Source organism: Pelodiscus sinensis, chromosome 31 (assembly GCF_049634645.1).
Source record: "Pelodiscus sinensis isolate JC-2024 chromosome 31, ASM4963464v1, whole genome shotgun sequence".
NCBI lineage: Eukaryota > Metazoa > Chordata > Testudines > Trionychidae > Pelodiscus > Pelodiscus sinensis.
In genome coordinates, this window is record NC_134741.1 from 3,302,629 (window position 1) to 3,321,795 (window position 19,167).

Sequence of the window (19,167 nt, forward strand, 5' to 3'; positions counted from 1 at the left end):
CCCCGCCCCACCTGCGAGCCAGCCCGGGCTCCGGGAACCGGAAGTAGCCTCTGGCGGTGGGGGGGGGGCGTGGCGAAGCAGCGCCCGGTCTGAGCTAAGCCCTGGCGCTGGAGTCTGACGGGCCGCCCCATTCTACTCCGCCGCGGTCGGGTTTTCGGCGGGTCCCGCCCATCGCTCCGCGCGCGGTCAGGGAAAGGGACCAGACTTCGCCGCGGTTACTGCACATGCGCCGCGCTCCCTGGGCCGGGAGCCGTTGTGAGGGGCCGTTGGGACCGTTACTCGCTGCGGGGCGAGGGACTGTGACCCGCCGTCCTGCGCTGCTGGTGGGTCCGGCGCTGGGTATCGGGGGCGGGTCCGGCTGGGCAATGGCCCCCCCCCTTCGGGCTCTTGGCGCTTCCTGATGCTCGCCCTGGCCTGGGGGGGGAGCTGAGTGGTGCCGGGCGCATAGCCGGGCTGTGAGGGGGCTGCAGAGTGTGCGGTGGTGGGAGGGGCCCGAGCCTGAGGGGCACAGCGCTGGGGCTTAGCTCTCGGTGTTGCAGAGTTTACCTGGCGCCCCTCTCCCGACCAGACCTGAGTCTGCCCAGAGTCTGAGTCCACGCGAAGCCGCCTCGGGACACTCACAGCGCGCGGACAGAGAGACTGGCAAGGACTGCGCCAGAAGCGCCGCGCATGCGCAGTGCCCGGGCAGGGGCCCACAGGGGCACCACCTCTCGAGTGAGCATCCCCCCGCCCCCCTCCGCTCGCCGCCCCGGGACCAACCAATCGCGCTGGGCGGAAGCCGGGACTGGCCCACGTGGGCATCTTTTGCCCCCCCCCCAACAAAGGGCCGGTCCCAGCGCTCCGCGCGCGCACCCGCCGCAGCTTCCCCCCGCCCGCGCATCCACGTGGGGCCCGGAGCGAACCCTGCAACCCCAGCAGCGCGCGCCGGCCCCGCCCACCTCGGGGCGCCCCCAGCTCCCAGCCCGGCAGGGAGGGGAGGGAATCTCCCGGGTCGCTACACGCGCTGCAAAAGCCCCGCCCCACCTGCGAGCCGGCCCGGGCTCCGAGAAGCGGAAGTAGCCTCAGGCCGGGGGCGTGGCCAAGCAGCGCCCGGTCTGAGCTAAGACCTGGCGCTGGAGTCTGATCGGAGTCACGGACCTACTGCGCATGCGCGGTCTGACGGGCCGCCCCATTCTACTCCGCCGCGGCCGGGTTTCCGGCGGGCAAGGAAAGGGACCAGACTTCGCCGCGGTTACTGCGCATGCGCTGCGCTCGCTGAGCCGGGAGCCGTTGTGAGGGGCCGTTGGGGTCGTTATTCGTGGCGGGGCGGGGGAGGTCGCATCCCGGCGTGAGGGAGTTGGGGGGACGGGCTGTGACCCGCTGTCCTGCGCTGCTGGTGGGTCTGGCGCTGGGTATCGGGGGGGCGGGTCCGGCTGGGCAATGGCCTCCCCCGCTGCTGCGTCGCCCCCTCTCTCTCTTGGGCTGTTGGCGCTTCCTGATGCTCGGAGGGGGGAGCTGGGTGGTACCGGGCGCACAGCGGAGCTGTGAGGGGGGGCTGCAGAGTGCGGGGGGGGGGGGATTTGAACACAGGGTGGGGAGGGGTCCTGTCCTGAGGGGCGCAGTTCTGACAGGGGCAGTTAGCGGGGGAGGCCCAATGGAGACCCTGCAGGGGGGGAGCGAAGCTTTTGGGCCTTTTTCGGTTTTTAATTTTGATGGGGTTTTTTTTTGCCCTCAGTGCCGGTACCTCACGGCTCCGCCCCCCTGGACCTGCCCCCCCTCTCCCCCCATTGCTGAGCTCAGGAATGTGACACGGCCCCGGTCCCCCAGCCCAGAGGCAGCCATGGCTGCAGAGAGCCCCGTGGAAAGTGTCCGGGAGGAAGCGCCGTGTCCCGTCTGTCTGGAGGATTTCACAGCCCCTGTCACTCTGGAGTGTGGGCACAATTTCTGCCAGGCCATCCTCAGCCCTGAAGGCAGAGACACTGAGCAGCAGGGACCCCTCTGGCCCAAACGGCAGCTGGTAAACATGGTGGAACTAGCCAAGCCGCTGAGTTTCCAGTCATCAAAGAAAGCAAGATGGGACGGGGTGTGCGGGGAGCACCAAGAGGCTCTGAAACTGTTCTGTGAAGAGGATCAAACTCCCATCCGTGTGGTGTGTGACAGATCCCAGGCTCACATGGCGGTACCCTTACAGGAAGCTGCCCAGGAGTACAAGGTACAGAGTGGCTGTCCAGTGTGATGGGAAATAACATTAGGTTTTAATTACAGGCTAATTTCACTGACTGTTACCAGACACAGATGTGAACCAACCAGTGTAAAGCAGTGGTCTCCAGCCTTTTTAAAGTATCACTTTTTGAATTTAAGTGCAATCTAGGATCTACCTCAAACCCAAATACCCTTGCACCACCTCCTATGTGACCCTTTTCCGAGGCCCCGTCTCTGCTCACTGCATCCCTTCTCCCTCCCCGATCCTTTTTCCCTTTCATCAGGCAGGGGCCGAGGGTTGGAGTGCAGGAGGGGGTTCACGCTCTGTAAGGGAGTTTGAGTTCAGGGGGCTTAGGGTTAGAGAAGAGACTTGGGGTGCGGGAGAGGTACATGACTAGGACAGGTTTTCAGGATACAGGCTCCAGCTGCACACTGCTTACCACAGGTGGCTCCTCTGTGGTGGTGCAGTGGGCTAAGGAAGGCTCACCCCTGCACCACTCTCAAAAGCATCCTACAGACTCCCTCTGTTTGTGGAGGTAGACTGCAGGGTGGGAGAAGGAAACAGCTCTGAGGCAAAGGGCAGGAGATGTGCAGCAGCAGGGAGAGGGGGCAGCTGAAATGCTGCACTTGATAGCCTCTTAGCCAAACCAGTCAAGATCACCTGTCAGAGGCTCCAAGATCTACCTGTGGATCCCGATCTGCTGGTTGGTGACCACTTCTGTAAAGCCTTCATGATCCAAGAGATGCAGTAAAAAGTAAATGTTCTGGCTTTGTGGCAACTTATGTCAAGTCTTTACAGATACCTGATGTAGGAATTGTTTCTCTGAGGCTCTAAATCCTGAAACCTGACTCTCACTGGTGGCGAGAGGGGTGTTTGCACAAGGGAAGGTGTTAATAATCAGAGAGGTTTAGATTACAGGAGCTACAGGCCACTCTGTCAGTCAGCTGCCTTGGGACTGGAGAAGAGGAGGTCACAAGCTGCTACTGATTGGATGAACAGGAATAATAATCTGTCATTTGCCTTATAGATCCGCAATGACATCTGGGCCCTGCACAATAACCAGCACGGGAAAGTCCCTGCTCTGAGCAGGTCACAGTCCAGTTAGACAAACTGTAGGAAGGGAAGGTGGGGCAGCAAGTTGCTCATAGTCGCCAAACACATCAGGGGTAGAGTTTGGTCCTGAACCCTGGTCCAATTGTTAGACTACACTGCTCCCTGTCCCTCAGCATCACTGGACAGTGATGAAGTGTGGCTATTAGGAGAGAAAGATGCCTTGATAAAGCCCTGGGCTCAGCAGGAAGAAGAGGTTTCCCACTGGGATGCTGAACTTTAGGGCTGCTCCGTGAGGGGTTAAACTCTGATGCAGCAGTTGGCAGTAGATGAGGTTGCTGGGCTGGATGCTGTGTTCAAACTGGTTAACTGATGAGCTAATGTTTATCGGTGCCAATTACAAGTTAAACTCCCCACTGCCTCTGAAGTGCCCACTTGTCTCTGGCAGCTTACGTCAGTCTGCAGTTGCTGGGCGTTCCCATTGGCCAGCAGTTCTTGTGGCCACCCTGGCAGACCTCACAAGAGATCCCTGGCCCCAGGAGAGACCATTTCCGCTACCAACCCTGCTTGTCAGCAGGTTAAAAAATACTGTCACTGATAAAATTGTAATCGGTTACTTGATTAGTATTGTTAACCACCTGCATCATTCTTTATGAAGGTGCCACCACTGATCTGTCCTCCACCCTCACAGGTATCCTGCTGCATCCGCAGTCTCCTCCTGTGTATTTTTCTATGGACAAAGCTATGTCCAGGGCTGAGTCCCTACTGGACAGGGGCAGAGCTCCACAAAACTGGGACTCTATTAAAGGTAGACAAATAGGCTCCCAACATCTAATGTGGTTTGCCCTCGTGCTTATTTCTGTTTCTCCAGGAAAATTTGGAGACTCATTTGAAGACTCTAAGGAAGGAGAGAGAAAAGCTGCTGAGAAGGAAAACAACAGCAGAAGGGAAAAGCCAGGAGTATCTGGTAAGTGCTTGCGGCTATGAACCAGCAGGGACTGGCAGTGGGAGAGCTGTGTTAGGAGGCAGACTCCTGTGTGGCCTTGGTGAGGTTGGGCTCGTTTGTGTTTCTCCTGGATCATGAATTGCTGGGTGAGATCCATGTGTAGAAAGGCCTTGAGCATCCATGTCAGTGCATGAGTTAATGTCCAACCTTTGTGGCTTCCCCAGACATCCTCCCCAGGTGAGCTGAATGTGCCCCTGAAGGACTGTCTGCTCACTTGGAGCATTTATATGTTTTCTTCTTTTTCCTCCATGGGTATCTGTCAGGCTGGTACTGAGTCCTGCCTCCTGGTGCTCTGGATATGAATTCCCAGAGTCCATGAAGAACAAAAGATGCTGCCCATGATGGACATGGAAACATCCCTTTCAGAAGGACACGGGGCAAAGGAGATCATAGAATCATAGGACTGGAAGGGACCTCAAGAGGTCATCAAGTCCAGCCCCCCGCCCTCAAGGCAGGACCAAGCTCCATCTACACCATCCCTGACAGATGTCTATCTAACCTGTTCTTAAATATCTCCAGAGAGGGAGATTCCACCACCTTCCTGGGCAATTTATTCCAATATTTGACCACCCTGACAGTTAGGAATTTTTTCCTAATGTCCAATCTAAACCTCCCCTGCTGCACTTTAAGCCCATTACTCCTGGTCCTGTCCTCAGAAACCAAGAGGAACAAGTTTTCTCCTTCCTCCTTGTGACACCCTTTTAGATATTTGAAAACCGCTATCATGTCCCCCCTTAATCTTCTTTTTTCCAAACTAAACAAGCCCAGTTCATGAAGCCTGGCTTCATAGGTCATGTTCTCTAGACCTTTAATCATTCTTGTCGCTCTTCTCTGTACCCTTTCCAATTTCTCCACATCTTTCTTGAAATGTGGCGCCCAGAACTGGACACAGTACTCCAGCTGAGGCCTAACTAGTGCAGAGTAGAGCGGCAGAATGACTTCACGAGTTTTGCTTACAACACACCTGTTGATACAACCTAGAATCATATTTGCTTTTTTTGCAACAGCATCACACTGTTCACTCATATTCAACTTGTGGTCCACTATGACCCCTAGATCCCTTTCTGCCATGCTCCTTCCTAGACAGTCGCTTCCCATCTTGTATGTATGCAACTGATTGTTCCTTCCTAAGTGGAGCACTTTGCATTTCTCTTTATTAAACCTCATCCTGTTTACCTATGACCATTTCTCTAACTTGCTAAGGTCATTTTGAATTATGTCCCTATCCTCCAAAGAAGTCGCAACCCCACCCAGTTTGGTATCATCTGCAAACTTAATAAGCGTACTCTCTATCCCAATATCTACATCATTGATGAAGATATTGAACAGTACGGGTCCCAAAACAGACCCTTGAGGAACTCCACTTGTTATCCCTTTCCAGCAGGATTTAGAACTGTTAACAACAACTCTCTGACTACGGTTATCCAGCCAATTATGCACCCACCTTATCGTGGCCCTATCTAAGTTATCTTTGCCTAGTTTATCAATAAGAATATCATGCAAGACCGTATCAAATGCCTTACTAAAGTCTAGGTATATGACATCCACCGCTTCTCCCTTATCCAGAAGGCTCGTTATCTTATCAAAGAAAGCTATCAGATTAGTTTGGCATGACTTGTTCTTCACAAACCCATGCTGGCTATTCCCTATCACTTTATTACCTTCCAAGTGTTTGCATATGATTTCCTTAATTACCTGCTCCATTATCTTCCCTGGGACAGACGTTAAACTGACCGGTCTATAGATTCCTGGGTTGTTCTTATTCCCCTTTTTATAGATGGGCACAATATTTGCCCTTTTCCAGTCTTCTGGAATCTCCCCTGTCTGCCATGATTTTTCAAAGATCATAGCTAAAGGCTCAGATACCTCCTCTATCAGCTCCTTGAGTATCCTGGGATGCATTTCATCAGGACCTGGTGACTTGCTGACATCTAACTTTCCTAAGTGATTTTTAACTTGTTCTTTGTGTATCCTATCTTCTAAACTTACCCTCTCTCTCCTTGTATTCACTACGTTAGGCACACCTCCAGACTTCTCGGTGAAGACCGAAACACAGAAGTCATTGAGCATCTGCGCCATTTCCAAGTTTCCTGTTACTGCTTCTCCCTCCTCGCTAAGCAGTGGGCCTACCCTGTCCTTGGTCTTCCTCTTGCTTTTTATGTATTTATAAAAGGTCTTCTTGTTTCCCTTTATGCCTGTAGCTAGTTTGATCTCATTTTGTGCCTTTGCCTTTCTAATCTTGCCCCTGCATTCCCGTGTTGCTTGCCTATATTCATCCTTTGTTAGTTGTCCTAGTTTCCATTTTTTATATGACTCCTTTTTTATTTTGAGATCGTGCAAGATCTCCTTGTTAAGCCAAGCTGGTCTTTTGCCATATTTTCTATCTTTCCTACACAGCGGAATTGTTTGCTTTTGGGCCCTTAACAACGTCCCTTTGAAATACTTCCAACTCTCCTCAGTTGTTTTTCCCTTCAGTCTTGCTTCCCATGGGACCTTACCTACAAGTTCTCTGAGCTTATCAAAATCTGCCTTCCTGAAATCCATTACCTCAATTGTGCTGGTCTCCCTTCTACCTTTCCTTAAGATCATGAACTCTATTATTTCGTGATCACTGTCCCCTATACTGTCTTCCACTTTCAAGTTCTCAACTAGTTCCTCCCTATTTGTTAAAACCAAATCCAGAACAGCTTCTCCTCTGGTAGCTTTTTCAACCTTCTGAAACAAAAAGTTGTCTCCAATGCAGTCCAGAAACTTATTGGATAGCCTGTGCCTCGCTGTGTTAGTTTCCCAACATATGTCTGAATAGTTGAAGTCCCCCATCACCACCAAATCTTGGGCTTTAGATAGTTTTGTTAATTGTTTAAAAAAGGCCTCATCCACCTCTTCCACCTGGCTAGGTGGCCTGTAGTAGACTCCTAGCATGATATCACCCTCGTTTTTTACCCCTTTTAGCTTAACCCAGAGACTCTCTACACAGCTATCTCCTACGTTCATCTCCACTTCAGTCCAAGTGTGTACATTTTTAATATACAAGGCAACCCCTCCTCCCTTTTTTCCCTGTCTGTCCTTCCTGAGCAAGCCGTACCCTTCCATACCAACATTCCAATCATGCGTCCCATCCCACCAGGTTTCTGTAATACCAATGATGATATAGTTGTATTTATTGGTTAGCAATTCCAGTTCTTCCTGCTTATTACCCATACTTCTCGCATTTGTATATAGGCATCTAAGATACTGATTTGATCTTGCCTCCCTGTTGTGCCCTGACCCTCCTTTCTCCTTGCCATTATAGGCCGTAGTCCCCCCCATTTCCAACCTATCTCCCAGTCCCGCACATGCAGCACTTACCTGTGGGCTTTGTTCACCTGCCCCCGACAAACCTAGTTGCTGGAAGAGACACATCTGCCTAGTAATCACAAAGAGTCAAATGTTGCAAATTTTAGGGTTTTCCAAGCAATTCTCCCTACTGCACACTTAGCTCCCCGTGAAAGGGCCGTGGGCTCCATCCATGCCCCTGACTAGCCCTTTCCCTGTTTTACACAGAAATGGACCCAAGACAAGAGGCAGATGATTGTGGCTGAGTTTCAGCAGCTGCTGCAGTTTCTGGAGGAACAAAAGCAGCGACTCCTAGCCCAGCTGGAGAAATTAGATGAAGAGATTGGAAGGTTCCAGATTGACACTGTCAGGAACCTCTCTGTGCAGATTTCCTGCATCAGCGAGGGGATTGGGGAGCTGGAGGGGACATGTCAGAAGCCAGCAAGTGAATTCCTGCAGGTGAGACTGGGGGACAAACATCCCAGCTCCTCACACAGCGAAGGGGGGCTCCTGAATCACAAGTGCTGGGTCCCAGTTGTCAGATCTCAGTGTATCACCTTGTGCATTGCTGCCATGTGAATGACTCTTGTGCTTTGTACAGTTACAGGCACAGATCTATTGGAGATGGCAAAGCCCCATTCGCTCAGGGGATCCATGTTCCTTGGGCTAGGGCAGGGCCTCTTCCCATGTTTGCAAAATCCCTTCTGTGAAGTCCCCTGTGTGTGTCCAGTGGGGCTGAGATTCTTTTCTTTTTTCTAGGTCATAAGAAGCACCCTGAGTAGGTACGTGGCTCTCACTCTCCTCACACTGCACAGAGCAGGGAAAAGGCTTGGAGGAGATGTTAGCACCACATCTCCCCAGAGCTCTACAGCCAGATGTTAGACATGAATATCTCTGATACATTTGATTCCGAAGGTCTCATCCTCGCACTTGACACTCTGGAATTCCCCATTCAGGGCACAGTCTGACCTGAAGTGTTTCTTAGAGCTGTCACCTCCTTGGGGATTGGTTGCCACAGGACTGTCACTGCTGGGCACTGAGCACATTCAGCCCAGGACAGCAGGGATCAAGAGTCTATCCCACTCGAGGGCTGTTTGGAGACCAGTGTGAAGGGAGCTGGGTTGAGGGGAGCGGGTGTCTCAGTGTAGTCCCTAGTGGACAGATTCCTTCAGCCCTTCACATGGGAACCTCCTGTCCCTCAGCTTCTGGAGGCCGAGTGAGTTGGCCATGGAGACTCTATTCTCCTTTACTCCCCAAGCCAGTCTCCCCAGGCCGGAAGTGAAGAACTGAAATGGGATCTTTGAGGGGAAGGTTGCATGGCCATGGCATGTGTTGTCCCTGCTCTCAGGCTGGGAGAATTGGAGGAATTCTAACTCCAGGCCTGTTAGAGCTGAGACTTACTAGCCAGAACTTATCAGCAGTAAACGACGTACAATCACATGGAATTGTTTCTGTCCAGGTGTAAGATGGGGCAATTCCACCTGCCAGAAGAGATTTCCCCTGAACTAGAAGAACAAGTCAGAGGTTTCTCCCAAAAAACGATTGCTCTATCAGAGACTCTGAGGGAGTTCAAAGGTACCTGGAAGGGATGGATGAGGGGAAAGCGGTTCAAGTATCTGAGACTATTGAACCTGGGCTTTGAAGCCAACCTTCCCCTGCCTCAGTTCCCATGTGAAGAATGACGACCCCATCATTCTGCTCTCCTTAGAGGCACTGAGCGAACAGACCCAACTGCCTGCAGATAGAGCCAGGGGTTTGCAAACTCTGAACCTCCCATTCAGAGATCAAAATGGCTAAAGTTACTGTGATGGCCACATGTTCTGCCACCACAGCTCCAGGTTATGGTAAGAGGCAGTAAGTGAATGAGCAACCTAGTGGGAGGGGGTGAGCAGGTAAATCTCATTTACAGCTTGTCTCTCCTGGGACAGGTGTGAGGCTGCAGGGATATTGGCTCCATTGCTGGGAGGTGCCCCAGTGAGAGGAAATGAAAGTTTCAGACTCTTTCATACTAAATACCTGAGTGTGAGTCTGATAGAAATGAAATGCAGAGTTCAGAGTGGGACATTGTTATAAATAGGAGAGCCTGGAATCTCACCTCTCTTATCTCTTCCCCCACTAGACACTCTGCCCTCTGCACTGGAGAGAGCAAGAGGAAAATGCCTTGGAGCTTTCAGACAAGGTAAGTTTGCTGGTGGAAATTCTTTGTGATGTGAGAATTCCTGTGAAAACATCTTCATGGGATTGTCATTGTTGTTACCAACCAAACCCAGCGACCACAGTGCACAAAGCCCTAAATCACCCAGTGATCAGTGAGGAGCCCCAGGGGTGCTGCATGGGGATCTGTGGACATTTGGAGAAACACTGGTCTATAGGTTTGTGATGCTAAAGGGGTGAAGTTAAATCAGAAAACGGACAGCACCTTCAGGCTCAGATTTCACTGCTCAGTTTCAATATGGGGTTGGTTTCAAACAATAAATAGGGTGCAAGGCTCTGACACCCAATCTCCCTCCTAGACCCCTCTATCTGTCTGGCATCCCAAACCGTTACCAGAAGCATCCTCCTTCTCTCAATGCCCATCCCGGATCCTCCATTTCGTGCATTTATGTCATGGAAAAGTGCAGCTCTCAGCCACTTTCTATTTCCCCCCTGAAAATTTGGCCCACCTCTTTGAATGGATACAGCTCAGTGAGAGCCAGTAATTGAAAGCTGATGCCAGACTATTTCAGACAAGAAAAGAGGCACAAATGTTTGATAGGGAAGCGGTTTAGCTGCTAAAACAATTGAACAAAGAATTGGTGGATTCTCCCATCTCTTGATGTCTTCAAATCACTGGGAGACTTTCTAGAAAATATACTATGGGGAAACAGAGCTTTGTGCCTGGGTAACCGGACTAAGGGTAATGGCTTGTGCCACTGAGGGGGTCAGACTGCATAACTGAGGATATCTTCTGATCCCATGAATCTTAAGATCTCATCCTGCATACACTCAGCACAAGTGTTTAGTACTAAGCACACGTATTTAATAATAACACCACCATTCAGATGCTTAACTTCACTGATTCTCTGTTGTGGAAAGGGTTTATAACGTCTCTGTGAGATGAGAGCAAAGTTTGTGCTGCAAATCTGTGAATGAAGACTAAGGATTTTAAATACAGCAGCCTGCATTTAACCTATGTCCATGTTCAGGCAGATGAATATGTGGCTTGTTATCAGAAACACTGGGTGCTGAGAACTGGATCCCATTGTTGTAGACATAGTAATCTTGTAACTCAAGCCAGGTACGGAGGGAAATGAATATGGATTTGGGATCTAAGCTGTTAATGGAATATCTAGAGTACAGCAGAACGCTTAGCTGCCCTGGGGAATGAGCTGGGCCATTCCCAAGGTGGGGGAGTGATGCATCTTTACTGCAGGTGAGTGTGTCCTGGGATCTTGTACCAGCCAGAGCCCAGTCTCTACAAGGTGGGGAAATGAGCCTCTGTGGGTGGGTGACTGAGATCTCAGCTCTGGAAGCAGTATTGGGAAAGACCTTAATGAACAAGATCAGCACTTGGTTTTTTTGCTCTCCAAACACGATTTCCAGTCTCTGAAACTGATGTGATCTCCTGGGTGGAGCGAGAGGAGGAGTTGTGGGTCCCAGATCCTCTGAGCTGTGAGGAAGGGGAGATCATCAGCAACACCCAGACAGGTGAGCAATCAGTTAAACTGACTCAGAAGCCAATTTCTGTCTCCTTATAACAGATGTAACTTGTGTGTTTTCATGAAGTCTGACTGACTGTTCAGCTTGTCTTCAACTCCAGTCAGAGTGTGGTGAGCGAGGAAAGGCTGGGTTCTCTTCTCTGTGGAAGGGTTGTGAAGGAGGACAGCGAACTCAGCTCATGATAATTTGACCATTATTTGAGCGTGTATCCCCTTTTCTATTCCACTTTTAGAGTTTCCTTTCAGTTCATCGTGGAGAATAACTCCTGTCTGGATCATTTCTCTATTCCAACAGGTGACGGGACACTGACTGAGAACCATGAAAAGAGTCTTCAGCAGCAAGGACTGGAGCAAGTGTCTCCATGTGGACTAATATTGAGACGATCTGAAGGATATGTTTTCCAGATACGTGAGCAAGGAGAGAGCTGTGAGAGTCAGCATAGCCCAAAAGAGCAGCAGGGAAACTATCTAGGAGAGGGACAGGCTAACTCCGGTAGCAGGACCACAGGGGAGAAAAGAAACACAGAAACCATTCAACAGGAAATCCCCCATCAACAGTCACCCTGCACGTGTAGTGACTGTGAAATTCTTCCTGAACATCAAAGGGTCCATACGGGAGAGAAGCCCTTCAAGTGCTCTGACTCTGGGAAAAGCTTCAGTGAGCACTCACACTTTACAAACCATCAGAAAATACATACAAGAGACACACCCCATAACTGCTCTGACTGTGGGAAAAATTTTAGTACAAACTCACAATTTGTTATCCATAGGATGGCTCACACAGGAGAGAAGCCTTTCAATTGCTCTGTGTGTGGGAAAAGCTTCAGTCAGAAGTCAAACCTTGTTACCCATAGGAGGACCCACACAGGAGAGAAACCCTTCAATTGCTCTGACTGCGGGAAAAACTTCAGTAGTAGCTCATACCTTGTTACCCATAGAAGGAGCCACACCGGGGAGAAACCTTTCAATTGCTCTGACTGCGAGAAAAGCTTCACTCAGATTTCACACCTTGTTAGACATAGGATGACCCACACAGGAGAGAAACCTTTCTATTGCTCTGACTGTGGGAAAAGCTTCACTAGAGGCTCACACCTTGTTACCCATAGGAGGATCCACACAGGAGAGAAACCCTTCTATTGCTCTGACTGTGGGAAAAGCTTCACTAGAGGCTCATACCTTGTTACCCATAGGAGGATCCACACAGGAGAGAAACCTTTCAATTGCTCTGACTGCGGGAAAAGCTTCAGTCACCGCACAAGCCTTTTAAACCATAAGAGGACCCACACAGGAAAGAAACGTTTCAGTTGCTCTGACAGTGGAAAAAGCTTCAGTCAGTTTTCCTGCGTTACTAGTCATCAGAATACATACAAGAGAGTCGCCTTATAAAATCTCTGATTGCAGAAAAGGCTTCAAACACAGGTCAGACTTTGTTAAAGATTAGACAGTCCGCAGAGGGGAGAAAACCATTAAGTTATTTTTACTGTGGGGAAAGCTTCAGTCAGAGCTCAAATCATCTTAGCCTTTGTAGGACCCACAGAGGGGAGAAACGTGTAACCCGAGTTCCCTTTAAGCTGCCCAGCCAGGTGGCCTCCTGGGGTACTGACCTGTCCACTGCCACTCACCTTTCTGCTCTCTGGGGCTTCTCACCACCCGGTCCTGCTGGGGCAGCTCCTCAGTCTCCCCTGGCCAAGGCCCCGAGCTGAGATTCCCGCCCCCACCCCTGCCTCTGAGCAGCGGTACAGAGGCTGAACCTCTTCAGGTCTGAGGAGAGAGCAGTTTAGGGCCCAGCTTCCTGGGATAGCACTCCCCAAATGGGATCAAACCCCAAAGAATGGGGTAATCCCCATTTAGCAAAGAAAGGGGAATGCTCCCATAGGTATTGCTCCCATAGGTAGTAATTGTTTACACTAGGCTTGATAATAAGTAAAAGTGGTTTTATTAAGTATAAGCTGTAGGATTTAAGTGGTGATAAGTGAGAACAGGCAGAGCAAAGCAGATTACAAACTCAAAGGTAACAAATGCATCTGACAAAGTGGGTCTTTGCCCACAAAAGCTTATGCTCCAACACTTCAGTTAGTCTATAAGGTGCCACCGGACTCCTCGCCGCTTTTGCAGATTCAGACTAACACAGCTACCCCTCTGATAACTTATCAGAATGTTCATTGTATTTTAACCATATGCTAGCCTTTGCCACAAGCTCTGTGTGGAGTTTAAGCAATGACAGTGGTCAGTATTTCTCAGCAGTAGGGCTGGAGCAAAGGAAGGTGCGGGGGGGGGCATGACAGCTGCCCTGACACTGTGACATCTCCCCCTGCCCCCCAGAGATGCCCCTGTCTGCAGGTTTCTAGTCTCCCAGCCAAAGCCCTCCAGGCCAGGTACAGCTGAGCTGGGCCAGCTACAGCCTGGCCACTGGGCTGCTATCTCAGTGCAGACATACCCAGAGCGATTCCTTTTGAGTTGGTGTCTCAGGGAGTCTCTCCACTTTCCAGCCCCCCCATGTGTGAGTGCTGCTCTCTGGGGGCAGGGCCGACCTGAGCCATTCTTGCACCCTGAGCAGCGGGCGCGTGCTGCATGCACGCTTCCGCCCAAGGGTGGCAACCTATGGGGGGCACCTGATGCGGCGTCCCTTACTCCTTCAATCAGGTGCCTCCATAGGTTGGTGCTCATGCGTTAATCTGGCCCTGGCTGAGGGTGCAAGTGCCAGGCTGAGCGGGGTGGGGATGGGGGCAAGAGTTTGTATTTGTTTCTCCTTTGCAAATAAAGCAGATGGTTAGTTTCTCCCACTCCTGAGCGCCACTTGTGGCTTCTTGCACAAGAAAACATACACGCTGCCATGTGTGTGCTGTGCTTTTGTGCAAGAGTGCCCATGGCAGTGTAGGCGCTCTCTTGCGCAAGAAAGCTCTGATGGCCATTTTAGCCATAGGGCTTTCTTGCACAAGAAATCCCTGCTGAGCGTCCACACTGCCCTCTTGTGTAAGAGCTCCTGTGGAAGAGGGCTTACACCTGTTAAAAAGGAGCATTGCGCAAGAAGCCCTCTCTTACCACGCCGTATTGTAATTTTCCTTGAGCAAGAGCAGGTGGGCAGTGTGGACACTTTGCGGATTCTTTCCCAAGAACGGCTGTACTTGCTCAAGAAGCTGTGAGTGTAGACATAGCGCGGGTGTCCTTTGTTCTGCAGTAACTGGCTCCCACCATCCCATGGCTGCTGCCGGAGATTCCCAGCTGGGAACCCCTCTCCTGGAGGCTGGGGCTTGGGCCATTCTATGCAGGAAACCCAGGGCTGGATTAAGGCATGGGCTAGCCGGGCAGCTGCCCGGGGTGCCTGATATAAGGGGTGCTGTGTGCCCCTTACAGCTAATAACTGCCAGCAGGCACCACACGCCCCTATTGCGAGCTGCAGCAGGTCTCACTAGCCACCCTGCAGTGGTCACCTGAGGTTAACCCCCGCAGCGCTGGCCAGCAGCACCCTTCCCCCCGCGGCTGCGGGGCCCTGCATGGCCAGGCTCAGCCTGCTCCTGGCAGCACCAGGCTGAGCACTAGCAGCGGTGGCTGGGCAAGGCACGTGCCTCCTGCCGCTGCCAGCTCCACGTGCCTTCTCCCACATTACGGGGGCGGGGGGGGGGGGGAGAGCTGGGCCATGCATGTGCCCTTCCCCAACCCAGGGTGCTGGAATGGCTCGGTCTGGCCCCGAGGAAACCCCCTCCAAGGGGGAAGCAGGGATGTTGCTGTGGTGTCCCTGAGAACAGTCATCCCACTCATCTGTTGACCCAGTGGATAGCAGCCTGTGGCTCATTTCCCCTTCCTCACCTGGGCGGGGACACGGTCTCCTGTTTCTCAGGGGGCTCTGACCAGTGGGCTGAGACCGGGCTTGGCAGAAATCTTTCCCAGAGACACACAGGCTGGAGAGATGTTTGTGGGGAAGCATTTTGTAAATGTCGATGGAGGTAAACTATTCTTGCAAGTGGGGGGTTTGACGCTTTCAAGTACAAATTTCCTCTGTCCTATTGTTTCTACTCTGTGGTGTTATCCCATTTGTCTGCCATGCAAAAGGTCTGTGTCAAACCCAGGCGGAAAGAGCCCCCCTCTTTCTCCATTCAATTCCTTCTCTGATCCCTCAGGCCCACTCCTGTCTCTCTCACAGCCCCAGCTACTTTGCTTTCTGCTCTGGTGTGTACCCTTCCCTGGCGCTATAATACCATGGGAAGGGATCCTTTGCCAGCTTCTTAACTAGTAGCTCATTCAGGGCATGTTTACGCAGCAGGGCAAAAGTCAAACTAAGATGCACAACTTCAGCTACTTATTTGTGTAGCTGAAGTCAAAATAGCTTAACTTTCTTTTGGTGCCATTGACAGGAAGAGACCTTTCTCTTTGACTTCCCTTACTCTTCATGAAATGGGGGTTACTGGAGTGAGAGTAGGAAGTCTGCCAACTTGTACTTAATTGGAAATAACAGCTTGCTGTATAGACAGGCACTTTCTTTCCAAATAATACTCCAGTGTAGATATGCTCTAATTGTCCCATCACAGAGCTGATGCTGAAGGACAGGAAACTACAGAGTGCTGAAGGGGACTAATCAGATACTGAGGGGTTTTTCCCCTCCTCTTTTTTGGTTTTGGGAAATTGCTTCTGCTCTCCTACAAGGCTGGAAATGTCAGTTCATGTCCTCCCTCCTGGGTTCTACTAGAGAAATCAGAGACTTTTCCTATTTGAGAGCTGGAGAAAGCTAAGACTGAATTGCCTTGTATGCAGACTCTATAACTGAAGGGAGGGCATTGTCTAGTATAGGGCTTGAACCTATGACTCTGAAATTAAGAGTCACATATTCTACCAACTGAGCTAGCCACTCTGTGCGGTGTCCCTATTGCAATATCCTGTCACAGGATAGAGGATCAGAGTGTTCTCAAATGCTTGATTCAAGGCTCTGTCCTGTCCCCAATGGGGCGCTCTGGTCTGTGTGGGTAGGCCTAGGCACACTGGCCTCTTTTACCACAAGAATGGCCCCATTTCAGTCTCAGGTAACAGGAGTAGAGTCCGTAGCAGCAAGGAAAGGTTCCCTGAGTGAAACGAGGCAGAAATGCCATGTCTCACATCCTGCAGCAACCCTTTCTGCCCTGGCAGGCACTGCCCTTTCTCGCACTGGCCTGGGCCTGGCCTTCCTCTCCTCCCAGCACCACAGAAAGCCCCTTCGCATGAGCCTGGAAAAGCTAGAGGCCGAGGCCTGTTGCCCCCGAGAGGCTTGTGCCTTGGCCTCCTCTGCCCATGGCAACCAGGTCTCCCAGCTGCCCCCTGTGCGCTGCTGGCCAAAGGAGGCAGCAAGGCAGGAGTGGGAAGAAACAAGTCCTGCTGAGGCCAACAGCACAGGCTTAAGTATCCAGCCCCAGCACAAAATCTTCAGTCTGGCCTATGTTGCTAACTCCTGCTCCTGCACAAGCTCAGAAGGGAGGAGGAAGCCCTGTTGCCTCAGGCCGGAGGAGGTGACAGGAGGCCTCCTCTCACAGCCTTACACTTTGCTTCCATGTCGGCTAGGGTTGCCAGGTATCCAGTTCTGAACCGGACTGTCCAGTATTTGAGCTTTCGGTTCGGGAAACAAACTCAGAAAAAGTAATTGAGGAAATACAAATGTCGGGTATTTTCTAAATAAGCTGGAATGTAGATTGTGAGGTATTGTCAAGTGAGTCCAATATTTCTGTTGGACCATCTGGCAACCCTAATGCCAGCAATCGCAGGGGCCAGGGAGCTCCCTGATTGGCCGCAGCCTCAGCCACTTCCTGCTCCATGGCCCAGGCCCAGGCAGTCCAGGTGGGTCTCTGTGGGGCCCCGAGACATTTTGTTTGCTGTTGTCCAGGTGCAGGGGGCCCAGATTCTGCAACACTCACAGGCGGGGGCTGGTTTGATGCTATTTTAGCGGGTTTGAGGTTAGGTCAAGGTGGCTGGCGGTCGACATGGCGCACTGAGACCCAGGGGAAACAAGCAGCTGGAATCTCTTGCTGCCAGCATCTTGCCTCCTAGCTTCTGCCATGTCAGCAGCAGCCACAGCCCCTTTCATCCACTGGATCAGCACGGGAAGGGAGGCAGGAATGGGGCCAAGCCATTCCATTCACAGTGCACTACATCATACCCTGCACGTGCAGGCTGCCTGCACACAGTATCCCAGCCTGCACATGCTAGCCGCCAGCCGCTGAGCACAGGCAGTGGCTCCGGCAGCGCCGAGGGCTTCATGTGCGGTGGCAGCTCACATTTTCCTAAGTCCTTCTGGGACACTGACGAGGCCTCCCCTGGCCACCCATGGAACTGCTGATTCAGGAAAATCCTGATTGGGGAGGATTGTTGGGAAGAAGGAAACCACAAGCCTGGAGTAGGTGCAGAGGCTGCTGTGACTAGCACTGGCAAGGCAGGGCTCTGACTGCAATTGCTGGGACAGGAGAGCCAGCACCACATGCCCTTGTGATTCCCTGGGGGTATCAGCACCTGGAGAGCCTGAGGGTGCAACCTCTGCAGCTCCTGCAGCCATGGAGAGTGAGGTTCTGTGGGCATCAGGTGCTTCTCACTTATGGGTTCCTTCTTTCCAACACTTCTCCAATCAGCCTTTGGGGAGAGGCTCTAGCATGCACATCTCCCTGCTAGGGCTGTAGAGTTGCCTTTGAGGTTTGGCACAGTTGGGGGGAGGGAGAAGTGCAGCAAACATTGATCATCTAGCTTGTAAATTCCTTGGTCCTAGGGTTTGGGGTTGGAGTCCCCCGGAGGGGACCTGGCTTTCTTCAATTTGTTCCCTTCCTGAGGGCACAGAATTAAGGAGAGAGAATTTCTTAACCCCACAGCAATTGGAGTTGGCCAAGGAGTTAGTGTCAATATTTAAGTGGAGGCAAGGAAACCCTCAGGGGTGTTTCTGTGTGTTTGCAGACCGAAGTTCATTCAAGTGGTTTATTTTTTTCTGGACCTGCCCAGAGCACCCCCTAGAGACTCTGAAACAAAGAAGACATATGAGAAGAACCCAGCTTTCTTCCTTTTGCTGTGAAATGGATGGATCTAGCTCAGGTTTTACTCAAGGGATCCGTCTGTTTGTGAAGTACCTGTGACAGCACCACTGCTCCTCAGCCCCTCATCAGCAATGCCATGTACTTGGGGGAGCAGTTGCCCCGAGACTTGTAGAAGGGACAACCTGGACCAGCCACAGTTAGTCAGGCTCCCTTTGATAGCTCAGCTGGCAGAGCGGCAGACTGTAGTGTGTGCTTGACAAGTGGTTCTTAGGTCGCTGGTTCAACTTCAGTTTGAAGGAGTGATTGTTCTCCCTCTGGCCTGGCCTTAACAGAAAGCAACCAAGGTGGTTGCCTTGGGTCCATGTCTTCAGAGCCCTCCCCTTCAATTGACAAAAAGATTGTAGGTACAAGCTGCCAATTAAATTTCTTGGGCATGCAGGTTCTGTCCACACACAAAAGTTCTTTAGGAACAATGGCTGCTATTCCACAACAACAATGCAAGAGTCTACACAGCAATTCTGTTATTTTGAAATAATTCTGAAATAACGGCTTATTCCGACTTCTGCAAACCTCATTCTACGAAGAATAACACCTATTCCAATTAGCTATTTTAAGAAAAGGCCTGTGTAGATTTGCCATGGCTGATAGTTTGAAATAGCCCCTCCCTGGGGCCATTCTAAGTTATTCTTCCTGGGGCTCTAAATCGAGGTAGCTCGTCTACACTGGGGAGCCTGCCTCGGATTATTCTGAGGTTTCCCTGCAGTGTAGACGTGCTAGTTCGAAATAAGCTATTTTGGAATAACTATTCAAGAACAGCTTATTCCAAAATAAATGTTCAGTGTAGTCGTAGCCAGAAAGATGAAGCAGCAGGAGGGAAGCCAGGAGTCCAGAAGGCCAGCCTGAAAACTCTATTATTCCATATGGCTACACACAGAGATT

At 51.3% G+C, this 19,167-nt stretch overlaps 2 protein-coding genes across 7 annotated transcripts in view; one reads left to right on the forward strand and one right to left on the reverse strand.

Moving 5' to 3' along the window:
* LOC142821591 (uncharacterized) overlaps positions 1-19,167 on the reverse strand; it is a 94,203-nt gene that overhangs the window by 23,179 nt on the left and 51,857 nt on the right. The window lies entirely within an intron of this gene.
* LOC102462031 (uncharacterized) lies at positions 55-17,107 on the forward strand. Of its 6 annotated transcripts, XM_075913088.1 has the most exons (10): positions 253-323; positions 540-714; positions 1,715-2,191; positions 4,104-4,199; positions 7,782-8,012; positions 8,313-8,335; positions 9,013-9,128; positions 9,673-9,732; positions 11,136-11,240; positions 11,547-17,107. In XM_075913088.1, exons 2-10 carry the CDS (start codon positions 670-672, stop codon positions 12,635-12,637), a joined length of 2,244 nt encoding a protein of 747 aa, XP_075769203.1. In that variant the 5' UTR covers positions 253-323; positions 540-669; the 3' UTR covers positions 12,638-17,107. The 6 variants fall into 6 exon arrangements, with proteins under 6 accessions (XP_075769205.1, XP_075769202.1, XP_075769203.1 ...); XM_075913087.1 differs by lacking the exon at positions 540-714 and having other exon boundaries at positions 58-323; XM_075913089.1 differs by lacking the exon at positions 253-323 and having other exon boundaries at positions 530-714.